This window comes from Caenorhabditis elegans, chromosome II (genome assembly GCF_000002985.6).
Source record: "Caenorhabditis elegans chromosome II".
Lineage (NCBI taxonomy): Eukaryota > Metazoa > Nematoda > Chromadorea > Rhabditida > Rhabditidae > Caenorhabditis > Caenorhabditis elegans.
This window is the reverse complement of record NC_003280.10, coordinates 13,307,506-13,331,420: the sequence shown is the minus strand read 5'-3', so window position 1 is coordinate 13,331,420 and position 23,915 is coordinate 13,307,506. Positions and strand designations below refer to the sequence as shown.

General features: G+C 33.4%; 3 protein-coding genes across 4 annotated transcripts; 2 read left to right on the top strand and 1 right to left on the bottom strand.

Annotated features, from left to right (window-relative positions):
- Window positions 1-895: 895 nt before the first annotated feature.
- On the top strand, window positions 896-10,397 carry sam-10 (Single-stranded DNA-binding protein homolog sam-10; the record flags this gene model as incomplete). 2 transcript variants are annotated; one of them, NM_001267450.2, is made up of 6 exons in its annotated part: window positions 896-960; window positions 1,704-1,950; window positions 2,012-2,047; window positions 4,626-4,887; window positions 5,738-6,435; window positions 8,825-10,397. In NM_001267450.2, 6 exons carry the CDS (start codon window positions 896-898, stop codon window positions 8,882-8,884), a joined length of 1,368 nt encoding a protein of 455 aa, NP_001254379.1. The 2 variants fall into 2 exon arrangements, with proteins under 2 accessions (NP_001254379.1, NP_001254380.1); NM_001267451.3 differs by lacking the exons at window positions 896-960; window positions 1,704-1,950; window positions 2,012-2,047; window positions 4,626-4,887 and having other exon boundaries at window positions 5,740-6,435; window positions 8,825-8,884.
- A 112-nt stretch (window positions 10,398-10,509) lies between these two features.
- mac-1 lies at window positions 10,510-19,946 on the top strand. The gene is made up of 7 exons (NM_064413.10): window positions 10,510-10,642; window positions 12,202-12,402; window positions 14,260-14,930; window positions 16,530-17,567; window positions 18,578-18,761; window positions 18,814-18,880; window positions 19,672-19,946. Exons 1-7 carry the CDS (start codon window positions 10,512-10,514, stop codon window positions 19,819-19,821), a joined length of 2,442 nt encoding a protein of 813 aa, NP_496814.1. The 5' UTR covers window positions 10,510-10,511; the 3' UTR covers window positions 19,822-19,946.
- faxc-2 (Failed axon connections homolog) lies at window positions 19,933-22,131 on the bottom strand (the record flags this gene model as incomplete). The annotated part of the gene is made up of 6 exons (NM_064412.2): window positions 19,933-20,102; window positions 20,625-20,887; window positions 20,936-21,019; window positions 21,408-21,650; window positions 21,714-21,820; window positions 21,963-22,131. 6 exons carry the CDS (start codon window positions 22,129-22,131, stop codon window positions 20,003-20,005), a joined length of 966 nt encoding a protein of 321 aa, NP_496813.1. The 3' UTR covers window positions 19,933-20,002.
- Between the last annotated feature and the right edge of the window lie 1,784 nt (window positions 22,132-23,915).

The window sequence follows — 23,915 nt, the reverse complement described above, 5'->3', positions numbered from 1 at the left end:
AAAATCATCATCAAAAAAATTATTTTAGACAAAAACCTTTTTTCTGCAATTTTTGTTCAAAATTTATTTAAAAAAATTTAATTTTAGAAAACCCCCCCCCCCCCTTTCTGCATTTTTAGAGAGAGAAATTAATTTACTTTAAAAAAAAGTGTTTTATGGACTTTTCAGTTAAAATCTCGGAAATTTACAGATTTTCAATATTTTTTGAACAAAAATTGCAGAAAAAAGGTTTTTGTCTAAAATAATTTTTTTGATGATTTTTTTTTGTCACTTTTTTTCGAGTAAAATTCTGAACGTTTACAGATTTTTCATTTTTTTCCAAAATAAAAATGCAGAAACACTGTTTTTTTTTAAATTTAAAATGTGGATTTTTCACTTTTTTTAATCGAAAAATTAACTTCCCAGCGCATTTTTTTTTGAAAATCAATTTTTAAATTTTTTTCCCCCTCAAATTCTGTCGTTTAGGACCATTTTAGTCTTTTTTTTTTCAAAAACTCCAGTGTAAAGCTTATCAGTAAATTTCCGATGCGTCATCCGTTTTTTTCCCGTTTAATAAAGAAAATAATAATAAAAAATTCAATTTTTTCAATATTTCAGAGCACATTTCATTAATATGAGGCTGTAAGGATCAGCAATATCGAAAAAAATCAAAAGAAGAAGAAGAAGAAGAAGCTTATAACCTTCAAGCCACACACATCCTCACAGCACAGGACGGCTCTTTCTCTGAGAATATTTATATTCCTCTTCTCTCCGTCCGTACAAGCTCTCCGAGAGCTCTGACCCCGTTTCGAAACTGGACACTCAACACCCCGACGAGTCGTTTTTGTTCCAGCCGCGTGGTGGCGGACCCCCTCCTGGAGGACCACAGGGTGTGGGTCCTATACAGCAGCAGTCAATGCCGCCTCAAGTGATTCAGCAGCAGCAGCAATCGCTAGCTTCAGAGATGACTGCCCGGGATAGGTACGGGGTTGAGAAATGAGGAAAAAAATGGGGTTTTGTGCGTTTTTTGGCGAATTTTCTGGAGAAAAATGAAAAATTCAAAATTTGGCAAAAAAATTTAAATTTTGGCGGAAAAATTCAAATTTTTGCTGAAAATTTAAAATTTTCGCCGGAAAATTCAGATTTTTGCTGAAAATTTAAAATTTTCGCCGGAAAATTCAGATTTTGACTGAAAAAATCAAAATTTGGCTGAAAAATTCAAGTTTTAGCTGAAAATTCAAATTTTGGCTGAAAAATTCAAGTTTTAGCCGAAAAATTCAAATTTTGGCGGAAAAATTCAAATTTGCGCTGAAAAATTCAAATTTTGGCCGGAAAATTCAAATTTCTGCCGAAACATTCAGTTTTTGGCAGAAAAATTCACATTTTGCTTAAAAATTCAAATTTTGGCGGAAAAATTCAAATTTTTGCTGAAAATTTAAAATTTTTGCCGGAAAATTCAAATTTTGACTGAAAAAATCAAAATTTGGCTGAAAAATTCAAATTTTCTCCGAAAAAAATTATATAGTTTCTACTAAATTTACTGTGAATTTGAAAAAAAAAAAGAGGCGAAGCGAAAGTTTTTGCAAGTCTGCGGCACGGTATGATGCTTGTCGAATTACGAGGAAATATTTTTTTTTTGAGTGAAAAATGCTCTGAAAACTCAATTTTGCATCGAAAAAACCAAAAAAAAAAAATCGAAAATTCCAAATTTTCTATAATTCCAGACTAACGTCGTACATCTACGAATACCTCCAACAAACGGGCGCCTCAAAAACCGCCGAAACATTTAAAGAAGAGGTTTTAAGTACGAATCCGGCGGCGGGACTGGCCGCTGCAAACTCCACAAAACTTTCGGATAAGTCATTTCTACTCGAATGGTGGCTATTATTTTGGGATCTTTATTCGGCGGCACCAGAACGACGGGATGCTGGAGGCGATCCGTTCTCGGCGGAGGCTAAATATTTCCACGAGGTACGCGGTTTTTTTTTGACTGGAAATTTGAAATTTTTGGAAAAATTCTCATTTTTTACAGGCGATGATCGGAATGCCACCAGGAATGAATGGACATGTCAGTTTTTTTTGGAAATTTGCATCAAAACTCCAGGAAAAATTAGAATTTTTGACGAAAATTGCACTGGGAAACCTGAATTTTCAGAATTTTACGAAAAAATGACAAAAATCGATTAAAAACCAATTCTCACTAGTTTGATTTAAAAAAAAAGAAAATTCAAAAAATACGAATTTTTAAGCGTGAAAATTGATTTTTGTGCAGTTTTTTGAATTTATAGCGGAAAAATGTTCAAAAATCGATTTTTTTCCCCCAAATTACATTAATTTTCAAGCGAAAATTCCCAAAAGCTGAAAATAAATCTCAAAAATCAAATGAAATATTTGGTTTTTACTCAAAAATTTAAATTTTGGCTGATAAATTCAAATTTGCGCTGAAAAATTCAAATTTTGACAGGAAAATTTTAATTTTAACTGAAAAATTGAAATTTTGGCGGAAAAATTCAAATTTTGGCAGAATTTTTATTTTTTAACGAAAAATATCGGTATTAAAAACCTTTTTTAAAATAAAATTTTCTAATTTTACCTCAGAAAAACGCATTTTTTTCGCGAAATTTTGCTATTTTTCCGACGAAAACTTGTCTATTTTTGATTTTTTTTTTCAATTTTTGAACGAAATTTATTAAAAATTTTCAGAAATTCAGTATTAAAAACCTATTTTTCAAGGAGTTTAGACAATTTTTAGCCAAAAAAAAAAAACCTATTTTTAAGCAAATTCACCCAAGAAAAACGCTTTTTTTCGCGAAATTTGTAGATTTTTGCTTTTTTTTTAAATTTTTAAACGAAATTTATTAAATTATTCAGAGATTCTGTATTGAAAACCTAATTTTTCAAGGAATTTAGCCAATTTTTACCCAAAAAAAAAACATCAATTTTTAACTCAAATTCACCCAAGAAAACCGGAAGTTTTGCAAATTTTCCAAAACTTGTGCCGATTTTTCAATAAAAGCCATAAATTTTGCATTATTAAAAATCTTCAGAAATTCTGTATTAATAACCAATTTTCACTCAAACTGACCGAGGAAAAACGCTTTTTTTCCGAGAACTTGTCGATTTTTCCTTTTTTTTTTAATTTTTACACGAAATTTATTAAAAATCTTCAGACATTCTGTATAAAAACATCTATTTTACAACAAATTTCACCCAAAAAACCTTATTTTTAACCAAATTCACCCAAGAAAAATGAAAACGCAATTTTAACAAAATTTATCAAATTTTACTTAAATTTTGCATTAAAAACCTATTTTTCAAGTAAATTCGTCAATTTTTACCAACAAAAAAACCGATTTTTAACTAAATTCACCCAAAAAAAAGTTTTTAATTTTTTCGCAAAATTTCCGAAAACTTGTGTCGATTTTTCCAATAAAAACCGGGATATCTTGATTCTTGTACCAAAATTTCGAATTTTCCAAAAATTTGATTTCATTTTTGCACCATTTTAAGCCTTAATTCAAATTATCATCAGAAAAACAATTAATTTAAAACTCTTCAGAAATTCTGTATTAATAACCGATTTTTCAAGAAAATTTGGTCAAAGTTTGCCCAAAAAACCAATTTTTTACCAAATTCACCCAAGAAAACCGGAAATTTTTTCCGATTTTTCAATAAAAACCGTGAAATTTTGCAGCAGCAGCAAAATCGAATTTTACCTTGAAATTTTATAAATTAAAGATTGAGATTTTGACACTTTTTAGTAATAAATGCGCAAAAAATCAACAAAAATAGACTAAACATTGTAAAAACTGTAAAAACTAAGAGAAAAAATGAATTCGCACTTGTCCACGTGTAGTACAAAATTCACCGTAAATCGACATGCAGCAAACTGCGCCGCTGACGTATTTTTAATTTTTTTCGCGAGAAGATTTTGCTATTTTTCCAAAAACTTATCGATTTTTTTTTTTCAATTTTTAAACGAAATTTCAAAAATCGACAAGTTTTTGGAAAAATAGCAAAATCTCGCGAAAAAAACTAAAAATACGTCAGCGGCGCAGTTTGCTGCATGTCGATTTACGGTGAATTTTGTACTACACGTGGACAAGACAAGCGAATTAATTTTTTCTCTTAGTTTTTACAGTTTTTACAATGTTTAGTCTATTTTTGTTGATTTTTTTTGCATTTATTACTAAAAAGTGTCAAAAAATATCTTTAATTTATAAAATTTCAAGGTAAAATTCGTTTTTGCTGCTGTTGCAAAATTTCACGGTTTTTATTGAAAAATCGGAAAAAATTTCACGAAAAAAAGCAAAATTTCCGGTTTTCTTGGGTGAATTTGGTTAAAAATTGGTTTTTTGGGCAAACAACTTTGACCAAATTTTCTTGAAAAATCGGTTATTAATACAGAATTTCTGAAGAGTTTTAAATTGTTAAAACTTAAAACTCTTCAGAAATTCTGTATTAATAACCTATTTTAACCCAAATTCTCCCAAGAAAAACGAAAAACGCGATTTTAACAAAATTTATCAAATTGCACTTTAATTTTGCATTAAAATCCTTTTTTTTCAATGAAATTTTGCAAATTTCACCACCAAATTAAACCGATTTTTACCAAATTCACACCCGAAAAATCATAAATTTTGCAGTTTGCTCCACCACCAATGGGAATGGAAATGATGGGTGGTCATCCAGGAGCATTTGGCGGCCGATTTGCACCCGGACGAATGCCTCCAGGCGCAATGGCACCTGGAGGTATGCCTCCAGGTGCCTTCCCAATGTTTCCACCGGATCCACGATTACAACGAATGGCGCCGAATCAAGGAATGCGAATGCCACCGCCACCAGTTGGACAACCATTCCCTGGAGCTGTTGGAATGCCGAGGCCCGTTGGTCCCGGAGCACCGATGGGTGAGTTTTTGCCTGGAAACACATGCAGAAAATTTGAAAAATGTTCAATTTTTTGTAATTTTCCTAGATTTCCGGGTTAAAACGGTGACAATTATTATTTATTCCAGTGAGAAAATGTGGAAAAATCACACAAATGAGTACATTTTTTTTCTAAAAATTCGCCTGTTTTCAGTCACATATTTGAAAAATCGCAAAATTGAGGATTTTTCTAAAACAAAAAGTATTCACATTTTCCGGTTTTATTTAAAATTTAAAAAAATCTCAAAAATACATATTTTTTCTGACGAAAATTAAAAAAAAAAGAAAAAGTTGCAAAAAAGATGGTTATTGGCGAATACTTGATACAATAAATTTACTTTATTCAGCATTGCAAAAAAAAATTTAAAAAATTGCAGAAATTAGTAGTTTTTCCCTGAAAATTTCATAGTTACCATTCGAAAACTTTGAAAAATCGCGAAAAATCAAAAAAAAAAAATCGAAATATTGTAAAAATGAGCATTATTCTATAAATATCACAGTTTTCAGTAGAAAATTGGAAAAAAAAATCACGGAAATTGATATTTTTCTTTAAAAAAAAAAGCTGTTGCCAGTCGAAAATTTAGAAAAATTGCAGAAAAAATAACAAAATCCGCAGTTTTCTTTGAATGTTCTAAATTTTCAACTGGAAACTTGATTTTTATTTTTTTAAAATTAAAACATACTCCTATTTCTATTTTTCTCAAATGAAATTTTTTAGTTAAAATTTATGTGTTTTGCTTCAATTTTTAAAAATTGAAGCAAAAAATGAGGATTTTTTAAATTTTTTCATTCCCAAAATCCCCATTTTTCACATTTTCCTCTTCTTTTCCAGATATGTCCGGAATGCAACGTTTCGACTTCATGGGCGGCCCCCCACCCGGCGGTGGTGCTCAACCATTCCCCGGAGCCAGCGGTAGCGGCGGCATGATGCCCAACGGAGCCCATCCCCATATGTCTCTAAACTCTCCGAGTATGGGGGTACCCCCTGCCGATATGCCTCCATTCATGGGAATGCCTCCGATGCCACCGACCAGCAGTTCAGCGATGCCGTTCGGCATGTCTTCTGATCATCAACCAATGTCTGCAGGTCCAGCAGCAGCAGCTCCCGGAGCCACCACCGCCGGTGGTCCAGGAACTCCTGGAATGATTGGATCAGTTCCAGGACCTGGAAGTGTTCCACAGGTGGCTACGACGTCTGTAGGATCAGTTGGAACACCATCATCAATCGGACAGCAGCTACATCAGCCGAAGCAAGAGATTACGACGAATGGAGAAGAAATAATGAAGACTGAAGCTTTGACACCGACGGGTGGAGGTGGAGGTGGAAGTGTTCCACCACCACCACCGGCGGCCACAGCAGCAGTGTCAATGAACGGAGGAGGTCCAGGATCGGCGCCGGGCTCCGCGCATAGTGTGAATAATAATGTTAATCCGGGAACGCCGGGTAGTAATCCGTTGAGCAATCCGATGAGTAATCCACCATTATCATCTGGGCCACCGCCGCCGGGTAGTAATGATGCGTTTGGGAAGGTTTGTTTTCATGGAAAATTGAAATTTTGAAAAAATTCCGTCTAAAACACCCATATTCATAATTTTTGGGTGATATCACTGAAAATTGAGAAAATAGCTGAAAAAATCATGAAAAGTGATGAAAATTGAGTTTTTGGCACAAAAGTTCCTAGAAAATAGCTTTTTCTCCTCGTTTTTCTTGGAAAAATGGTCTAAAATTCCAGGAAAATCACGAAAAATCGATATTTTAGACCCAAAAAACCCGTTTTTTCTCTCTAATAATTGTGAGAAAAAAAAGTGGAAAATCTATAAATTCCAGCGTAAAAATTTGAAAATTGAACGAATTTTTTGAAATAATTGAGAAAAATCAATAAAATCCGCCCAAATTTTGGTGATTTTTGCTTTGAAATTTGAGAAAATAGCTTAAAAAATCGAATTTTGCAATAAATTTCATCTAAAATTCAATTTTAAAAAATCGATAAATCACCAAAATTCACGAGAAGCTTGTTTCGCGGTTTTTGGTGGATTTTCGCTGAAAAAAATTGCTTAAAAATCAATAAATCGCCCTAATTTTGATGATTTTCGCTTTGAAATTTGAGAAAATAGCTTAAAATCGCTTTTTGAAAAAACTCGTTCAAAAACTCTCAGAAAATGTGTAAAATTTTATTAAATTAATTAATATGATTCTCCGTAGCTTTTTATCTCGAATTTAGAAGAAAATAATAGAAAAACGGACTAAAATTCATAAAAATTGAGAAAATCGATATTTCAGACAAAAAAAACCCCGTTTTTCTGAAATTTTTTTGTGAAAAAAAAAGTAAAAATCAATAAATTCTCGGATTTATTCAACTGAAAAATCGATAAAGTTTTATTTTAAATGATATAATCAATTTTTTTTCCAATTTTGTATAAAAACTCTTTGTCTGGCATTTTTTTCGTTAAAAAACCCGTAAAAATCTGTAAATTCTTAAATTTTTACTGAAAAAATCGATAAAACCATTTTTCTTTTTTGGGTGATATCACTGAAAATTGAGAAAATAGCTGAAAAAATCATGAAAAGTGATGAAAATTGAGTTTTTGGCACAAAAGTTCCTAGAAAATAGCTTTTTCTCCTCGTTTTTCTTGGAAAAATGGTCTAAAATTCCAGGAAAATCACGAAAAATCGATATTTTAGACCCAAAAAACTCGTTTTTTCTCTCTAATAATTGTGAGAAAAAAAAATAGAAAATTTCATCTAAATTCATGATTTTTCGGTGATTTTCACTGTGAAAAAAAATTTGGAAACGTAAAATTAAATTAAAAAAGTTATTTTTTGTAAATTACAAATTAATTTTTCCAATAAAAAAAACCTTTGAAAGTTGGAAAAAATGTGAAAAAAAAAGATATTTTTATTTAACAATCGATAAAATCCTATTTTTTAAAATTGCATTTTATTGTAAGAAAAACGCGAAAACTCTGTAAATTTCCGGAATTTTAACTGAAAAATCGAAAAAAATCGATATTTCAGACAAAAAACCCGTTTTTCTTAGACTTTTTTGTGAAAAAAATTAAAAATCAATAAATTCTCGGATTTTTTAACTGAAAAATCGATAAAGTTTTATTTTAAATATTTTCAGACAAGAATCACTTTTTAATGCATTTTTATTGTAAAAAACGCGAAAACTGTAAATTTTTTGAATTTTTACTGAAAAATCGATAAAATCCTTCTTTTTAATCATATTATAATTAACTTTTTTTCCAATTTAGTAGAAAAAATATTTTTCTGAGATTTTTCTGTGAGAAAAATTTGAAAATCTGTAAATTCTCGGATATTTTTACTGAAAAATCGATTAAATAATTTTTTTTAATAATTAAGCCATTTTTGTGTAAAAAAAGAAAAAAACGCAAAAAAAACTGTCAATTTTCGGAATTTTTGCTGAAAAATCGATAAAATCCGTTTTTTTAATGACATAAATCTTGGTTTTTGAAATTTTTTTTTGTAAAAAAACGCGAAAAATCGGTAAATTTTTGGAGGAAACGTCGATAAAATCCTTTTTTTTGTAGTGATTTTATACAAAAACCCTATTATTCTGCGATTTTAATGGACAAAAAAAAATCTTGAAAAACTGTAAATTTCCGGAATTTTAACAGAAAAAACGGCAAAAAATCTGTAATTTTTGGAGAAAATCGAAAAAAACGCCAGTTTCTGAGAATGTTTGTGAAAAAAAAAAAAAATTGTACATTTTTCAAAAAAAAAATCGATTAAAATTAAATCCTTTTTTAAAATAAATTTAGACAAAAAAAACCTATTTTCTCTTCACATTTTTCGCATAACGAAAAACCTGTAAATTTCTGGAATTTTTACTAAAAACTCTGTAAATTTCCGAAATTTTCATTGAAAAATCGATAAAATCTCATTTTTTTTTTGCAGGACGACAATGGCGAAATTTCAAAAATACGAGAAGGTCTCCTAGATGGATTTTGTGCATAGTGTGAGAGCCACCACGAAAAACCTTCTTTTGTGTATTTTTGGTGCCAAAGGGTAGAAAAATTGGCATTTATTAATTTTTTTTTCATTTTTTTTGATTTCTTGTGGTTTTTGTACTCCCCTGCCTTAAAAAACGCCAAAAATGACCTATTTCGGTGATTTTTTATTCAATTAATCGATAATTTTTTTCAAATTTTTCAAATTTTTTCCCTACGTAAACTCTCAAAATGGTGCAATTTTCCCTATTTTTATTGTAAAATTTTTTTGAAAAAAAACATCTCACATCTTTTCCATATTCTCTCTCTGTTCCATCGAAAATCCCCCCACCGCGAACTGATCTTCAAAATTATTTAGCCCCTCAAAAATTCATTTTTTCTTTCTTCTAAAAGTCCTCTAATTTGCATAATTCTCATTGATTGTATATTTGTAAAACCCCCCTCCTACCCCCCTCACCACCACCACCAGCTTCATCATAATTTATTTATTAAAGTAGAGTTAATTGGCGGGATTTTGCTTCAAAAATTCCAAAAAAAAAAAAGACTAAAATTGTGAAAAAATCGCTTAAAAATTCAAATTTTGACTGAAAACTCAATTTTTTACTAAAAATTCAAATTTCCAGCAGAAAAATTCAAATTTTGACTGAAAAACTCAATTTTTGGCAGAAAATTCAAATTTTGACTGAAAAATTCAAATTTTGACTGAAAAATTCAAATTTTGGCTGAAAAATTCAAATTTTGACTGAAAACCCAATTTTTTACTAAAAATTCAAATTTTGACTGAAAAATTCAAATTTTGACTGAAAAATTCAAATTTTGACTTAAAAATTCAAATTTTGACAGAAAAATTCAAATTTTTGACTGAAAAATTCAAATTTTGGCTGAAAAATTCAAATTTTGACTGAAAACCCAATTTTTTACTAAAAATTCAAATTTTGACTGAAAAATTCAAATTTTGACTGAAAAATTCAAATTTTGACTTAAAAATTCAATTTTTTACTGGAAAATTCAAATTTTGGCAGAAAACTGGTTTTTTTTCAAAAAATTCCAACGAAAAAATCAAAAACTCTTTATTAGAATGGTCCGACCAATCAGCGCATCGCTCCGCCCACTTTTGGACCAATCAGCGCGTTCGAACGCGTTGATTGGTTCATAAAGTGGGCGGCGGAGCGATGCGCTGATTGGTCGGGGGGAGTTCTTATTTAGGAGGAAATTAGCCAAAATCGGAAATATCGGTTGAATTTTTCAATATTTTGGGATTTTTTGAAGCAAAAATCCCCTCAATTCACGCTACTTTTTCGCCTTAAAATTCAATTTTTTAAGAATTTAATGATTTTTTTTCCTAAACTAACCCCAAAAATATCCCAGTTTTTTCCCCAATTTTCTCAGATTTTTACTTATATTCCACCCAACTTTAACTTATTAAATATCCATACCCTACTAGATACGTTTTGGTGTCTTTTTGTCCAAAGATTTTTGAAAAAAATAATGTGCAAAAAATAAACAAAATAATTCATTTTTTAAAATATTCTTTCAAAATTTTTAATCCTAAAAATCAGTTGAAATTTCATTATATTTCTTTATTTTTTTTTTGCTCAAAAAAAATCGATAAAAAATCTGAAAATTTTTCAGAAATGCCTGGCGGAATGGGTTTTCCTAGTGATCCGGCACTTTTGCCACGTGTACAGGCTCACATTCGAAAGTTTCCCGGTACAAAATACTTTAAGCCGGAGCTTGTCGCCTACGATTTGCAGCAAGAGCATCCGTATGTGTTCTGGAAAAAAAATTGAGAAAAAACACGATTTTTCAGCGAATTTTGAGCTTTAAAATCGATTTTTTTGAATTGGAAAAAATATGAAAATTCACAAAAAATGGGAGTTTTAAGCTGAAAAATCGATTTTTCTGCAATTTTTTGAATTTTTAAAAATTAAAAAATTTGAAAATACCCATTTTTTAGGAAAAATGCGCAAAAAAATTTTTTCAGATATTTTTTGGATAAATATACAAAAAATTTGATTTTTTTTGAGAATAAATTCAAAAAAATTGATTTTTCGAGCTTTTCAATCGATTTTTTTGAATTTTTTCGGCAGAAAATTGTGAAACAAAACAGATTTTCAAGCGAAAAAGTCGATTAAAAATCAATTTTCACTAGTTTTAGAATAACATTTCAAAAAATACGAATTTTTAAGCGTAAACATCGATTTTTGTGCAATTTTTTGAGTTATTACACCAGAAAATTGTGAAAAATCAGGTTTTTTAACGAAAACAATTTTAAAAAAATTCGATTTTTCTTCAAATATATTTATTTTTTTAAAATATTTTTTTACCTCAAAATTTGACTGAAAAATTCAAATTTTGACTAAAAAATTCAAATTTTGACAGAAAAATTCAAATTTTTGACTGAAAAATTCAAATTTTGGCTGAAAAATTCAAATTTTGACTGAGAACCCAATTTTTTACTAAAAATTCAAATTTCCAGCAGAAAAATTCAAATTTTGACTGAAAAATTCAAATTTTGGCTGTAAAATTCAAATTTTGGCTGTAAAATTCAAATTTTGACTGAAAAATTCAAATTTTGACTGAAAAATTCAAAGTTTGGCTGTAAAATTCAAATTTTGACTTAAAAATTCAAATTTTGACTTACAAATTCAAATTTTCACTTAAAAATTCATATTTTTGACTGAAAAATTCAAATTTTGACTTAAAAATTCAAATTTTCACTTAAAAATTCAAATTTTGACTTAAAAATTCAATTTTTGGCAGAAAATTCAAATTTTGACTTAAAAATTCAAATTTTGACTTAAAAATTCAAATTTTGACTTAAAAATTCAAATTTTTGACTGAAAAATTCAAATTTTGGCTTAAAAATTCAAATTTTGACTTAAAAATTCAAATTTTGACTTAAAAATTCAATTTTTGGCAGAAAATTCAAATTTTGACTTAAAAATTCAAATTTTGACTTAAAAATTCAAATTTTGACTTAAAAATTCAAATTTTTGACTGAAAAATTCAAATTTTGGCTTAAAAATTCAAATTTTGACTTAAAAATTCAAATTTTGACTTAAAAATTCAATTTTTGGCAGAAAATTCAAATTTTGACTTAAAAATTCAATTTTTGGCAGAAAATTCAAATTTTGACTTAAAAATTCAAATTTTGACTGAAAAATTCAAATTTTGACTTAAAAATTCAAATTTTTGACTGAAAAATTCAAATTTTGGCTTAAAAATTCAAATTTTGACTTAAAAATTCAAATTTTGACTTAAAAATTCAAATTTTTGACTTAAAAATTCAAATTTTGGCTTAAAAATTCAAATTTTTTTCAGAGAATACCAACGAAAAAATCACAAAGTCTTTATGGGAATGGTGCGTGAAGCCTTGGAACGAATTCAGCTTGTCGCAAAAGAGGAAAATGACGAAAAAATGGAAGAAAAAGAGGCGATGGACGATGTACAGGAGATTCCAATTGTAAAAGCACTCGAGACACGGAAACGGAAGGCTCCGGCTGCTGGGAGGAAGAGCACAGGGTACGGGAGCGGAGAAATTCCGACGTTTGGGGCTCAAAATTCGGAGAAAATCGCTTCAAAATTAGAAATTTGGGGTAATTTTCACATTTTTCTGGTTTTTTTTCGGAAAAAACTATGATTTTTGGACAAAATTTCAAATTTTGACCGAAAAAATCGCTCAAAATGAGCTCAATTTGAGATATATTCCGAAAATTTCACAAAAAATAGTTATCTTATGAATTTTTGGTTTTTCGAGAGAGAGAAAACAAGGAAAATCACAAAATTTCACTGAAACAGTCGGAAATTTTCCGATTTTTCCGCATTTTCCGCGTCAAAAAGTGGCCCTAAATCGAAATTTCTATCGAAAATTGTGAATTTTCACCCCGAAAAATTCAAACTCCCGTGCCGTCAAAAACTCAACGTTGACACAGCTGAAGACGCTGCTACCGTAGTCCTTTTTGAATTTTTCCGATTCTAGTGTCGATTGTTTTTTTGTCAGCGATTTTCTTCGAATTTTCCGGAAAAATATACAATTTAAGCTATTTTCGGTCCTTTTTGCAACCAAAAATTGGAATTTTCCCTGATAATCGACAATTAGACCGAAAAATTCACTGAAATTCACTGAAAATTTCAATTTTCCATTAATATAGCTACCGTTTCAGTAGAAATCGAAAAATTTTACCACGTCTGCATAAAAACTCAGCCTTGACAATGTATCATATTTGCGTCCCCATTCGCCGAAAAACCATCTCAATCACCGAAATAACACGTAATAAAATGCCAAAATATGCATTAAAAGGCGACAATCATATAAAAATTAAGTTCCAACCGCTGCGACACCGAGAAGTTGCCAAAATTTGAGATTTTAGCTAAAATTGGGTCATTTTCTCCAAAACTTTGAGCGGTCATTTTTTGAGAAATTTTCAGAGCGTCTCATTACAAAATTTGTTAGTTTTGGACCATTTTGAGTCTAAAAAAGCAAAGTCTCAAATTTCACTACCCCACCTGTGTTAAAAACCAATTTTTGAAGTAAAAATTGGGGAAATATTCAAAAATCTCGCCAGGAACTACGGTAGCAGTGATTTAAGCTGTGAATAGTAACCGAAAATGATTTTTTTTTCTCAAAAATTTGAATCTCAAGGCTGAGTTTTTATGCAGACGTGGTAAAATTTTTCGATTTCTACTGAAACGGTAGCTATATTAATGGAAAATTGAAATTTTCAGTGAATTTCAGTGAATTTTTCGGTCTAATTGTCGATTATCAGGGAAAATTCCAATTTTTGGTTGCAAAAAGGACCGAAAATAGCTTAAATTGTATATTTTTCCGGAAAATTCGAAGAAAATCGCTGACAAAAAAACAATCGACACTAGAATCGGAAAAATTCAAAAAGGACTACGGTAGCAGCGTCTTCAGCTGTGTCAACGTTGAGTTTTTGACGGCACGGGAGTTTGAATTTTTCGGGGTGAAAATTCACAATTTTCGATAGAAATTTCGATTTAGGGCCACTTTTTGACGCGGAAAATGCGGAAAAATCGGAAAATTTCCGACTGTTTCAGTGAAATTTTGTGATTTTCCTTGTTTTCTCTCTCTCGAAAAACCAAAAATTCATAAAAGAAAACTGTTTTTTTGTGAAATTTTCGGAATATATCTCAAATTGCTCGGTTTGAGCGAATTTTTGTTGGTCAAAATTTGGTCCAAAAATCATAGTTTTTTCCGGGAAAAAAACCAGAAAAATGTGAAAATTGCCCCAAATTTCTCATTTTGAAGCCATTTTCTCCAAATTTTCAGCACCTTTAAATGAGAATTTACGTTGAAAAATCGAAAAAAAAATCACGTTACACTGAAAATTTCCCCGAAAAACGACCAAAATTTTTCAGCCAAGCCGCCGCCGCCAAGGAAGTAGTGCTCAGCGACGATAGCGAGGACGAACGAGCCGCCCGTCAGCTCGAAAAACAAATTGAATCGCTCAAAACCAATCGGGCCAATAAGACCGTCCTCAATCTCTACACGAAAAAATCTGCTCCGAGCACTCCCGTTTCTACTCCGAAGAATCAAGCCACAAAGAAGCCTCCAGGAGCTTCTGCTGCTCCACCAGCTCTTCCACGTGGGCTCGGAGCCGTCAGCGACACGATCAGCCCGCGCGAGTCCCACGTGAAATTCGAGCACATTGGTGGAGCAGATCGCCAATTTCTTGAAGTTTGCCGGCTCGCAATGCACCTCAAACGTCCGAAAACCTTTGCCACACTGGGCGTCGACCCACCACGTGGATTTATTGTTCACGGACCGCCCGGATGTGGGAAGACAATGTTCGCGCAGGCGGTGGCCGGTGAGCTCGCGATTCCGATGCTCCAACTAGCGGCGACGGAGCTCGTGTCGGGAGTGTCTGGAGAGACGGAGGAGAAGATTCGCCGGCTTTTCGATACGGCCAAACAGAATAGTCCGTGTATTCTGATTCTTGATGATATTGATGCGATTGCACCGCGTCGGGAGACGGCGCAACGGGAAATGGAGCGGAGGGTTGTTAGTCAGTTGTGCAGTTCGTTGGATGGTGAGGAGCACAACTGATTTATCGATTTTTTGAAGGGAAAAATCGATAAATCGATAATTTGAAAACTTCCGATTTTTCGGTAAATCGGAAAAACGAAAAATTTTGGATTTATCGATTTTTCGATTTTTCCAAACTTATCGATTTATCGATTTTTCCGAATTTTTGGATTTATCAATTTTTCCAAATATATCGATTAATCGATTTTACCAAATTTATCGATTTTTCGATTTTTCCAAACTCATCGATTTATCGATTTTTCCAAATTTATCGATTCATCGATTTTTCCAAGGGTTGTTAGTCAGTTGTGCAGTTCGTTGGATGGTGAGGAGCACTTGATTTAACGATTTTTTTGAAGAGAAAAATCGATAAATTGATAATTTGAAAACTTCCGATTTATCGATTTTCCGGTAAATCGGAAAAACGAAAAATTTTAGGACATATCGATTTTTTCAAATTTTTTTGATTTTCCCGAAAATTTGTGATTTATCGATTTTTCAAAATTTTTTTGATTTTCCCAAAAATTTGTGATTTATCGATTTTTCAAAATTTATCGATTTTTCAAAATTTATCGATTTTTCAAAATTTATCGATTTTTCCAAATTTATCGATTTTTCCAAATTTATCGATTTTTTCAAAATTTATCGATTTTTCCAAAATTTATCGATTTTTCCAAAATTTATCGATTTTTCCAAATTTATCGATTTTTCAAAATTTATCGATTTTTCAAATTTTTGGAATTATCGATTTTTCAAAAATTAAATTTTTTTGTGTCGATTTACGCAGCTTGTGTACTTCTCGAGGATATTTATTGCTTTTTTAAACGAAAATTTAGGATTTATCGATTTTCCGGCAATTTCGGTACTTGCCGATTTTCAAAGTTTCCTGCAATTTCAGAAATTGGCGGTTTTGGAAATTTCCGGCAATTTTGGAAATTTCCGGCAATTTTGGAAATTGCCGGTTTTGGAAATTTCCGGTAATTTCGGCAATTGCCAGTTTTTTTTTAAATTTCCGGCAATTTCGGCAATCGCCGGTTTTTTAAATTTCCGGCAATTTCGGCGATTGCCGATTTTTAAAAATTTCCGGCAATTTCGGTAATTGCCGGTTTTTAAAAAATTCCGGCAATTTCGGTAATTGCCGGTTTTTAAGATTTCCGGCAATTTCGGTAATTGCCGGTTTTTAAGATTATTTGGCGATTGCCGGTGTTTAAAATTTCCGGCAATTACAGCAATTAACGGTTTTGAAAATTTCCGGCAATTTCGGCAATTGGCGGTTTTTTTTAATTTCTGGCAATTTCGGCGATTGCCGATTTTTAAAAAATTTCGGCAATTTCGGTAATTGCCGATTTTCAAAGTTTCCTGCAATTTCGGTAATTGCCGGTTTTTAAGATTTCTGGCAATTTCACAAATTGCCGGTTTTTAAGATTTCTGGCAATTTCACAAATTGCCAGTTTTCAAAATTTCCGCCAATTTCAGAAATTGTCGGTTTTGAAAATTTCCGGTAATTTCGGCGATTGCCGGTTTTTAAAAATTTCCGGCAATTTCGGCAAAAAGTTTTAGACCACACCCACACAAGATGGCCAACAAATTTTTTTTGTTGCAGAACTGGTACTTCCACCACGCGAAAAACCACTCAAAGATCAGCTAACATTCGGAGACGACGGCAGTGTAGCCATCATTGGAGACTCCCCGACTGCAGCTGGCGCCGGTGTTCTCGTAATTGGTACCACCTCCCGACCGGACGCCGTCGATGGAGGACTCCGACGAGCTGGACGCTTCGAAAATGAGATTTCGCTGGGAATCCCAGATGAGACAGCACGGGAGAAGATTCTGGAGAAAATATGTAAAGTGAACCTGGCCGGTGATGTGACACTGAAACAGATCGCCAAGCTCACGCCAGGCTACGTTGGAGCTGATCTTCAGGCACTGATCCGTGAAGCCGCCAAAGTTGCCATAGATCGAGTCTTCGATACGATCGTTGTCAAGAACGAGGGACACAAGAATCTGACCGTGGAGCAGATCAAGGAAGAGCTCGATCGGGTGCTCGCCTGGCTTCAAGGAGACGATGATCCATCGGCTCTATCGGAGCTCAACGGCGGGCTTCAAATCTCGTTTGAGGACTTTGAACGGGCTCTCTCGACGATTCAACCGGCGGCGAAGCGTGAAGGATTTGCGACGGTGCCTGATGTTTCTTGGGATGATATTGGAGCACTGGTGGAGGTGCGGAAGCAGTTGGAATGGAGCATTTTGTATCCGATTAAGAGAGCCGATGACTTTGCGGCTCTGGGAATTGACTGCAGGCCTCAGGGTATCCTGCTCTGCGGGCCGCCGGGCTGTGGAAAGACCCTACTAGCCAAGGCGGTGGCTAATGAGACGGGCATGAACTTTATCTCGGTGAAAGGCCCTGAATTATTGAATATGTATGTTGGAGAATCGGAAAGAGCCGTCAGAACGGTGTTCCAACGGGCTCGAGACTCCCAACCGTGTGTCATCTTCTTTGATGAGATTGATGCTCTTGTGCCGAAGAGATCGCATGGGGAGAGCTCTGGTGGAGCACGGCTTGTGAATCAGTTGCTCACTGAGATGGATGGTGTCGAGGGGAGACAGAAGGTTTTTCTGATTGGAGCCACTAATCGGCCGGGTGAGCTTTAGGCAAAAAATTAGCTGAATGAAATCGGATTTTGGTTCAAAAAAATTCTAAAAATAAATTTTTGCCTCAAAAACAAAAAAAAATTATTTTTTTGCTGAGAAAAACACCCAAATTAATCAAATTTAAAAAAACCCCTAAAAATCAATTTTTTCCGAAAAAAAACCAGAAGCTCTATTTTTGCCAAAAAAAAAGTTCAATTTACCAAAAAAAAATTTTTTTTCGGAAAAAAAAAGAATGTACATTTTTGTTTAAAAAAAAAATTTTTCAAGAAAAATACTAAAAGCCTTTTTTTTAAGACAATTTTTTTGCCAAAATCAATTTTTTCCAGAAAAAACCTTTAAAAAATCAATTTTTTGTCAGAATTTGTCAGGATTTTTTTGTCGATTTTTGCCAAAAAACCAAATATACCAACAAAAAAAAAACACAGTTTTTTCGTCGCAAAACCGAAAAACATTATTTTTTCCAAAAAATAGTTCAATTTTCCAAAAAAAAAATGTTTTTCGGAAAAAAAAGTACATTTTTGCAAAAAAATTTCCCCAAAAAACCAAGTAACACAGTGCATATAATAAACCGCAAGATAAACTTTTCCCTAAAAACCCAAAAAAAATTTTCCGAAAAAACCACCAAAAATCTATTTTTGCCAAAAAAGAATCAAGTTTTGCAAAAAAAAACCCAAAAAATTCATTTTTTGCCAGTAAAATATCAATTTTGTTTGAAAAACCAATTTTTCCGAAAAAAACCCAAAAAAAATCTTTTTTTTTTCTAAAAAAAAACCAAAAAATCAATTTTGGTTAAAAAAAAAACGAAAATTGACAAAAAAAAACCAAAATATCAATTTTTCTGATAAAAAAAACAAATCCATTTTTGCTAAAAAAAAATCTCAAATAAAAAACGAAGAAATACAAAAAAATCCATTTTTGCCAATAAAAATCCATTTTTTCCTGAAAAAACCAAAAAAAAAAATTTTCCCGTTTTTTCAACACTATTTCCTTCCATTCCAGACATTGTCGACGCGGCAATTCTCCGTCCAGGACGTCTCGACAAAATTCTATTCGTAGACTTCCCGTCAGTCGAGGATCGTGTCGATATTCTCCGAAAAAGCACGAAAAACGGAACTCGGCCGATGCTCGGCGAGGATATCGATTTTCACGAAATTGCTCAGCTTCCAGAACTTGCCGGTTTCACGTGCGTCGAAATTTTTTTGGCAAAAAATTTTTAAAAATTTTGAAAATTTCAGCGGCGCCGATCTGGCGGCTCTCATCCACGAATCGTCGCTTCTTGCACTACAAGCCAGAGTTTTAGAGGTTTGTTTCGAGAAATTGGTGGCCGAGGAAAAATTGGTGGCCGAGAAAACGATTGGTGGCCGAGAAACAAAATTGGTGGCCGAGAAAAAAATTTGGTGGCCGATAAAAAAATTGGTGGCCGAGAAACAAAATTGGTGGCCGAGAAAAAAATTTGGTGGCCGATAAAAAAATTGGTGGCCGAGAAAAACATAATTGGTGGCCGAGAAAATAATTGGTGGCCGAGAAAAAAAAATTGGTGGCCGAGAAAATAATTGGTGGCCGAGAAAAAAATTGATGGCCGAGAAAAAAATTGGTGGCCGAGAAAAAATTGATCACCATTTTTCTCGTCCACCAATTGTTTTTTCTAGGCCACTAGTTTTGTTTTTTCTCGGCCACCAATTGTTTTTTCTAGGCCACTAGTTTTGTTTTTTCTCGGCCACCAATTGTTTTTTCTAGGCCACTAGTTTTGTTTTTTCTCGGCCACCAATTTGTGTTTTTTCGGCCATCATTTTTTTTTAGCCGCCAATTTTCTTTTCTCGGCCACCAATTTTTCTCGGCCACCAAATTTATTTTTCTAGGCCACCAATTTTTACTCGGCCACCAATTTTGTTTTCCTCGGCCACCAATTTTGTTTTTCTAGGCCATCATGTTTTTTTCTAGGCCACCAATTTTGTTTCCCTCGACCACCAATTATAGTTTTCCTCGGCCATCAATTTTGTTTTCTAGGCCACCATTTTTTTTTGAATTTCTCGCCCACCAGTTTTGTTTTCCTCGGCCACCAATTAAAAACAATTAAAAAATTTTTTTTTCAGAACGATGAATCCGTAAAAGGTGTCGGAATGCGTCATTTCCGTGAAGCTGCCTCCCGAATTCGCCCGTCTGTCACCGAGGCCGATCGGAAAAAGTATGAACATATGAAGAAGATCTACGGACTCAAACAAGCCACACCCCCATCCGTGTAGATCAAATTTTCCTAATTTTTTTATTGTTAATTTTCACTTGTTGTTGACCCCAATTGTTTTGTTTTATTATATTTTTGCAATTTTAAACCGTTTTTTTTTCTCATAAATTTTAGAAAATTTGAAAAAAAATTTCATTTCTCTAAATAATGCTATAAATTTAAATTTACAACGAAAAAAACATTCAATGTTTTCCATTTCCATTTCTCGCCACGTGTCTTTTCTTCCAGTTGCTGGTGTCTGTTGAGAATTTGGTGGTGACGTCATCCCAATCCGGGTAGAATCTGAAAAACATTGATAATTTGTCATTGGAGCGTGATTGCATAGTTTGAAAAAAAATTCAATCCCTTCCATTTTATGGGCGTGGCTTTCTATGAAAAAAATGAAAAAAAAGGAAAAAAATGAAAAAACGAAAAAAAAATGAAAAAAAACGAAAAAAAATGACAAAAAAACGAAAAAAAAGGAAAAACGGTCGGAACTGTTTTCTGTTTTTTTTTCGTTTAAAAAATTTTTTTTTCTTCATTTTTTTTCGTTTTTTTTTCATTTTTTTTCACTTTTTTAAAATTTTTTTCGTTATTTTTTTTTATTTTTTTCTTTATTTTTTATTTTTTTTATTTCTTTTTTTTTCGTTTTTTTTTCATTTTTTTCCATTTTTTTTTTCATTTTTTTTTTTCGTTTTTTTCACTTTTTTTTTCATTTTTTTTTCATTTTTTTTCATTTTTTTTTCATTTTTTTGTTTTTTTTTCCATCTTTTTTTCGTTTTTTTTTCGTTTTTTTTTCGTTTTTTTTTCCTTCATTTTTTTTACCTATTCTTAATCCTCTCGACATATTCGGCCAAATTCTTGCATTCTCCGTCGATCAAATCACGGTGCTCACTCGTATACGGAGCATAATAGATTTGACACAGATGGGAGAAGATGCATGCGTCGACTTTGGTTGGCTTGAATCCGTGGAAATAGTGCTTATTTCCCAAATATTTGCTGATCGCTTTCAGGTCTTCACTCCCAATGTTGATAATGTCCTCGCGACTGTGGAATCCGATGTCTGAGCCGGTGATTCTGCGGAGCAACTGGAATAAGGGTACTGTAGCGTGTGCTTAAGCACTAGAAAAACTTACAGCAGAAACATAAGTCCTTGAGCCAATCAATTTGAAGAGAAAACCAAAGATTCCGAAAAGTTTCGGGTCGAATTGGTCGAGCATCTGGAAAAATGTTCTGGTAAATTGTAACTTTATGCCTACATGCCTACATTCCTACATGGCTACATGCCTATATGCCTACGTACCTATATGCCTATATGCCTACCTGCCTACATGCCTAAATGCCTAACATGCCTACATGCCTAGATGCCTACGTGCCTACCTGCCTACATGCCTACCTACCTACATGCCTACATGCCAACATGCCTGCATACCTATATGCCTATATACCTACATGACAACATGCCTACATGCCTACCTACCTACATGCCTACATGCCAACATGCCTACATGCCTACATGCCTACATACCTACATGCCTATATGCCTACATACCTACATGCCTATATGCCTACCTACCTACATGCCTACAATATCCTAAAATAACTTACCTTTTCAACATTTTCCATTCGGTAGTAGCATGCAGAAATGGCCAATGACTTCTCCGACATTGCCTCAAAAGCTCGTGACGTGGCTTTTTGCTCAGCAGATAAGTGATCATCCAATGAAGTGTGCTTGATTACTTGATCAATATCTCTGAGAATAAAACTTGAATCGTAATATTCTTTTCCGTTAAGCTCGACAAATGGTAATGTGCCTTCCTGGGATCTGGTGGAGAGACTGCATGGCGGAATCTAGAAATAAAAAATTTGAAGCGGTGGCCGAGTTTTTTCCGATTTCTCGGCCACATTACTAACCTCATAGGTAATATCTGACATTCTCAGCCATGTTTCCACTTTCATGCAAAACGGCGATAGATTTGGAAGAAGTCGTGCTCGTGGGAATTGGTATAGGTACACCACATCTGAAAATAACTGGAATAAAAAAGTTTTGGCACAGGCTGGACTCGAACCCGCGACCTTTAAAATTTGATCTTAAACTATCATCGCTACCTACTGAGCTACGCGCGTCAAAATTTCTAACATTCAATTTCGGACGTAGTCTACCTGGCTTCCAATTCTCGTTCAACGGTGATTTTCTCGGTCGTGTGGCCATAAACTTGTACGGAATATATACGGCAAGAGCAACACCACCGGCAACCGCGGCTTTACCCCAATTCGGCAAAGATTCCACCCATTGTGTGATCTCTTCTGTGAAGTTTGTGCTTTCTGGCATCTGGAAATGGATGGGATTTGGATTGGAAAATAGAAAATAAGACTTTTTAAAAATCAGAAAAGGAAGAAAAGGAGTAGACAAGTTTCAATATATATATATATATATATATATATATATACAGTGCTGGCCAAAAAGATATCCACTTTTGGTTTTTTGTGTGTAACTTTTTTCTAAGTGGTTATTTTGTTTTGAAACTTCACCACAGTGAAAAAACTTCAGAAAAATTCAAAAAAATCGAAAAACTAGAAATATTGAAAAAACCGAGGTTGCAAGGAAATGAGAATTAAAGTACCGGAATATGAGCAATTGGATTTAAAAACAACATAATTATGCTTAATACTTTGTCGCGTATCCGTTTGCATCAATAACAGCTTGACAACGACGTGGCATCGAGTCGATCAGCTTGTGAATAACTGACATGGGGATAGCTTTCCAAGCGTTTTCCAACTGGTTGAATTTGGCATCTGCATTTGAAGCCCGAATACCTCCAAGACGTCTTTCCAACTCTTCCCACAAATGCTCTATTGGATTCAAGTCCGGAGACTGACTTGGCCAATCGAGCAAATGCACACGACGACGTTGAAACCAGGAACGCACATGAAGAGAAGTATGCTTAGGATCATTATCCTGCTGAAACACGAAGCCACGGCCCACATTTTGAAGTGCCCAGGGTCGCATTGTAGTTTCCAAGATGTTTTCGTATTGAAAACGATCCATAATGCTTTGGATTCTCCTTAGTGGGCCCATGGAAGTGCTGGTGAAGCACCCCCACACCATGACGCTCCCACCTCCATGCTTAACGGTTGGGCATTGATACTTTGGAGAGTACCTAGAGCCAACAGGACGACGTACCCAGGAATTTCCATCACTCCCGAACAAATTGAACTTGCTTTCGTCAGACCAGATGTGTTTAGCCCATTCCTGACGTCCCCAACGAAGATGCGCTTTTGCCCACGCAACTCGAGCCATGCCATTTTTCTTACTGATGTACGGTTTCTTGACTGGCTTTCGTCCGTGTAGTCCTGCTTGCTGTAAACGTCGACGAACAGTTCGTTTACTTGGTACAGGTTCATTTGGAGAACTTATAATCATTTGAATATCCGTGGCGGTCCTATGCGGATCTTCTCTTGCTGATCGGAGGATGTTGCGATCCATCCTATGGGTTGTCACTCGAGGCCTGCCGGGCGAGATTCTCAAAGCGACGGATTTCTAAACATTTATTATTAAAAAATAATATTTTTCGAACTCACCTCAGTTTGGTACTTCTTGATTACTTTCCAAATAGTCGACGGAGAACGTTGAATTTGCAGCGCGAGCATTTTCGTGGGTATTCCTTGTTCGAAGCCAGCTACAATGGCTTTCTTGACGTCCAAGGAAAGATTTTTACACCCAACAGATTTTACCATACCTTAAAAATAATTTATCAACCAAACAAATCCAGTGCAACAAACAGAGTGCGTTTTATTGATAATTCAAAAAAAATAATGAAAATTGGAAAAACGAAAAAATCAAAAATTGAAATAAAATTCAGAAAAAATCGATAATCATGTAATGTTTGGTCCGCAAATTTGCGTAACATTTCGCTTTATGCACACGGAAAAATTCAAGTCAAAAGGATGCTTGAGAAAAAAGTTACACACAAAAAACCAAAAGTGGATATCTTTTTGGCCAGCACTGTATATATATATATATATATGTTAATTATTGCAAAAAATTTCCCATTTTTGCCACTTTTTAATAATTTTTGTTGAGTTAAACCTAGATATTCTGAAGTCAGCATACAT

Excerpts from the sequence above, each read along its gene's own strand:
- mac-1 (NM_064413.10), top strand. The coding sequence starts at position 10,512 with ATGCCTGGCGGAATGGGTTTTCCTAGTGATCCGGCACTTTTGCCACGT. Across the intron at positions 12,403-14,259 it reads GCTGGGAGGAAGAGCACAGG|CCAAGCCGCCGCCGCCAAGG; the intron begins GTACGGGAGCGG and ends AAAATTTTTCAG. Across the intron at positions 14,931-16,529 it reads GTTGTGCAGTTCGTTGGATG|AACTGGTACTTCCACCACGC; the intron begins GTGAGGAGCACA and ends TTTTTGTTGCAG.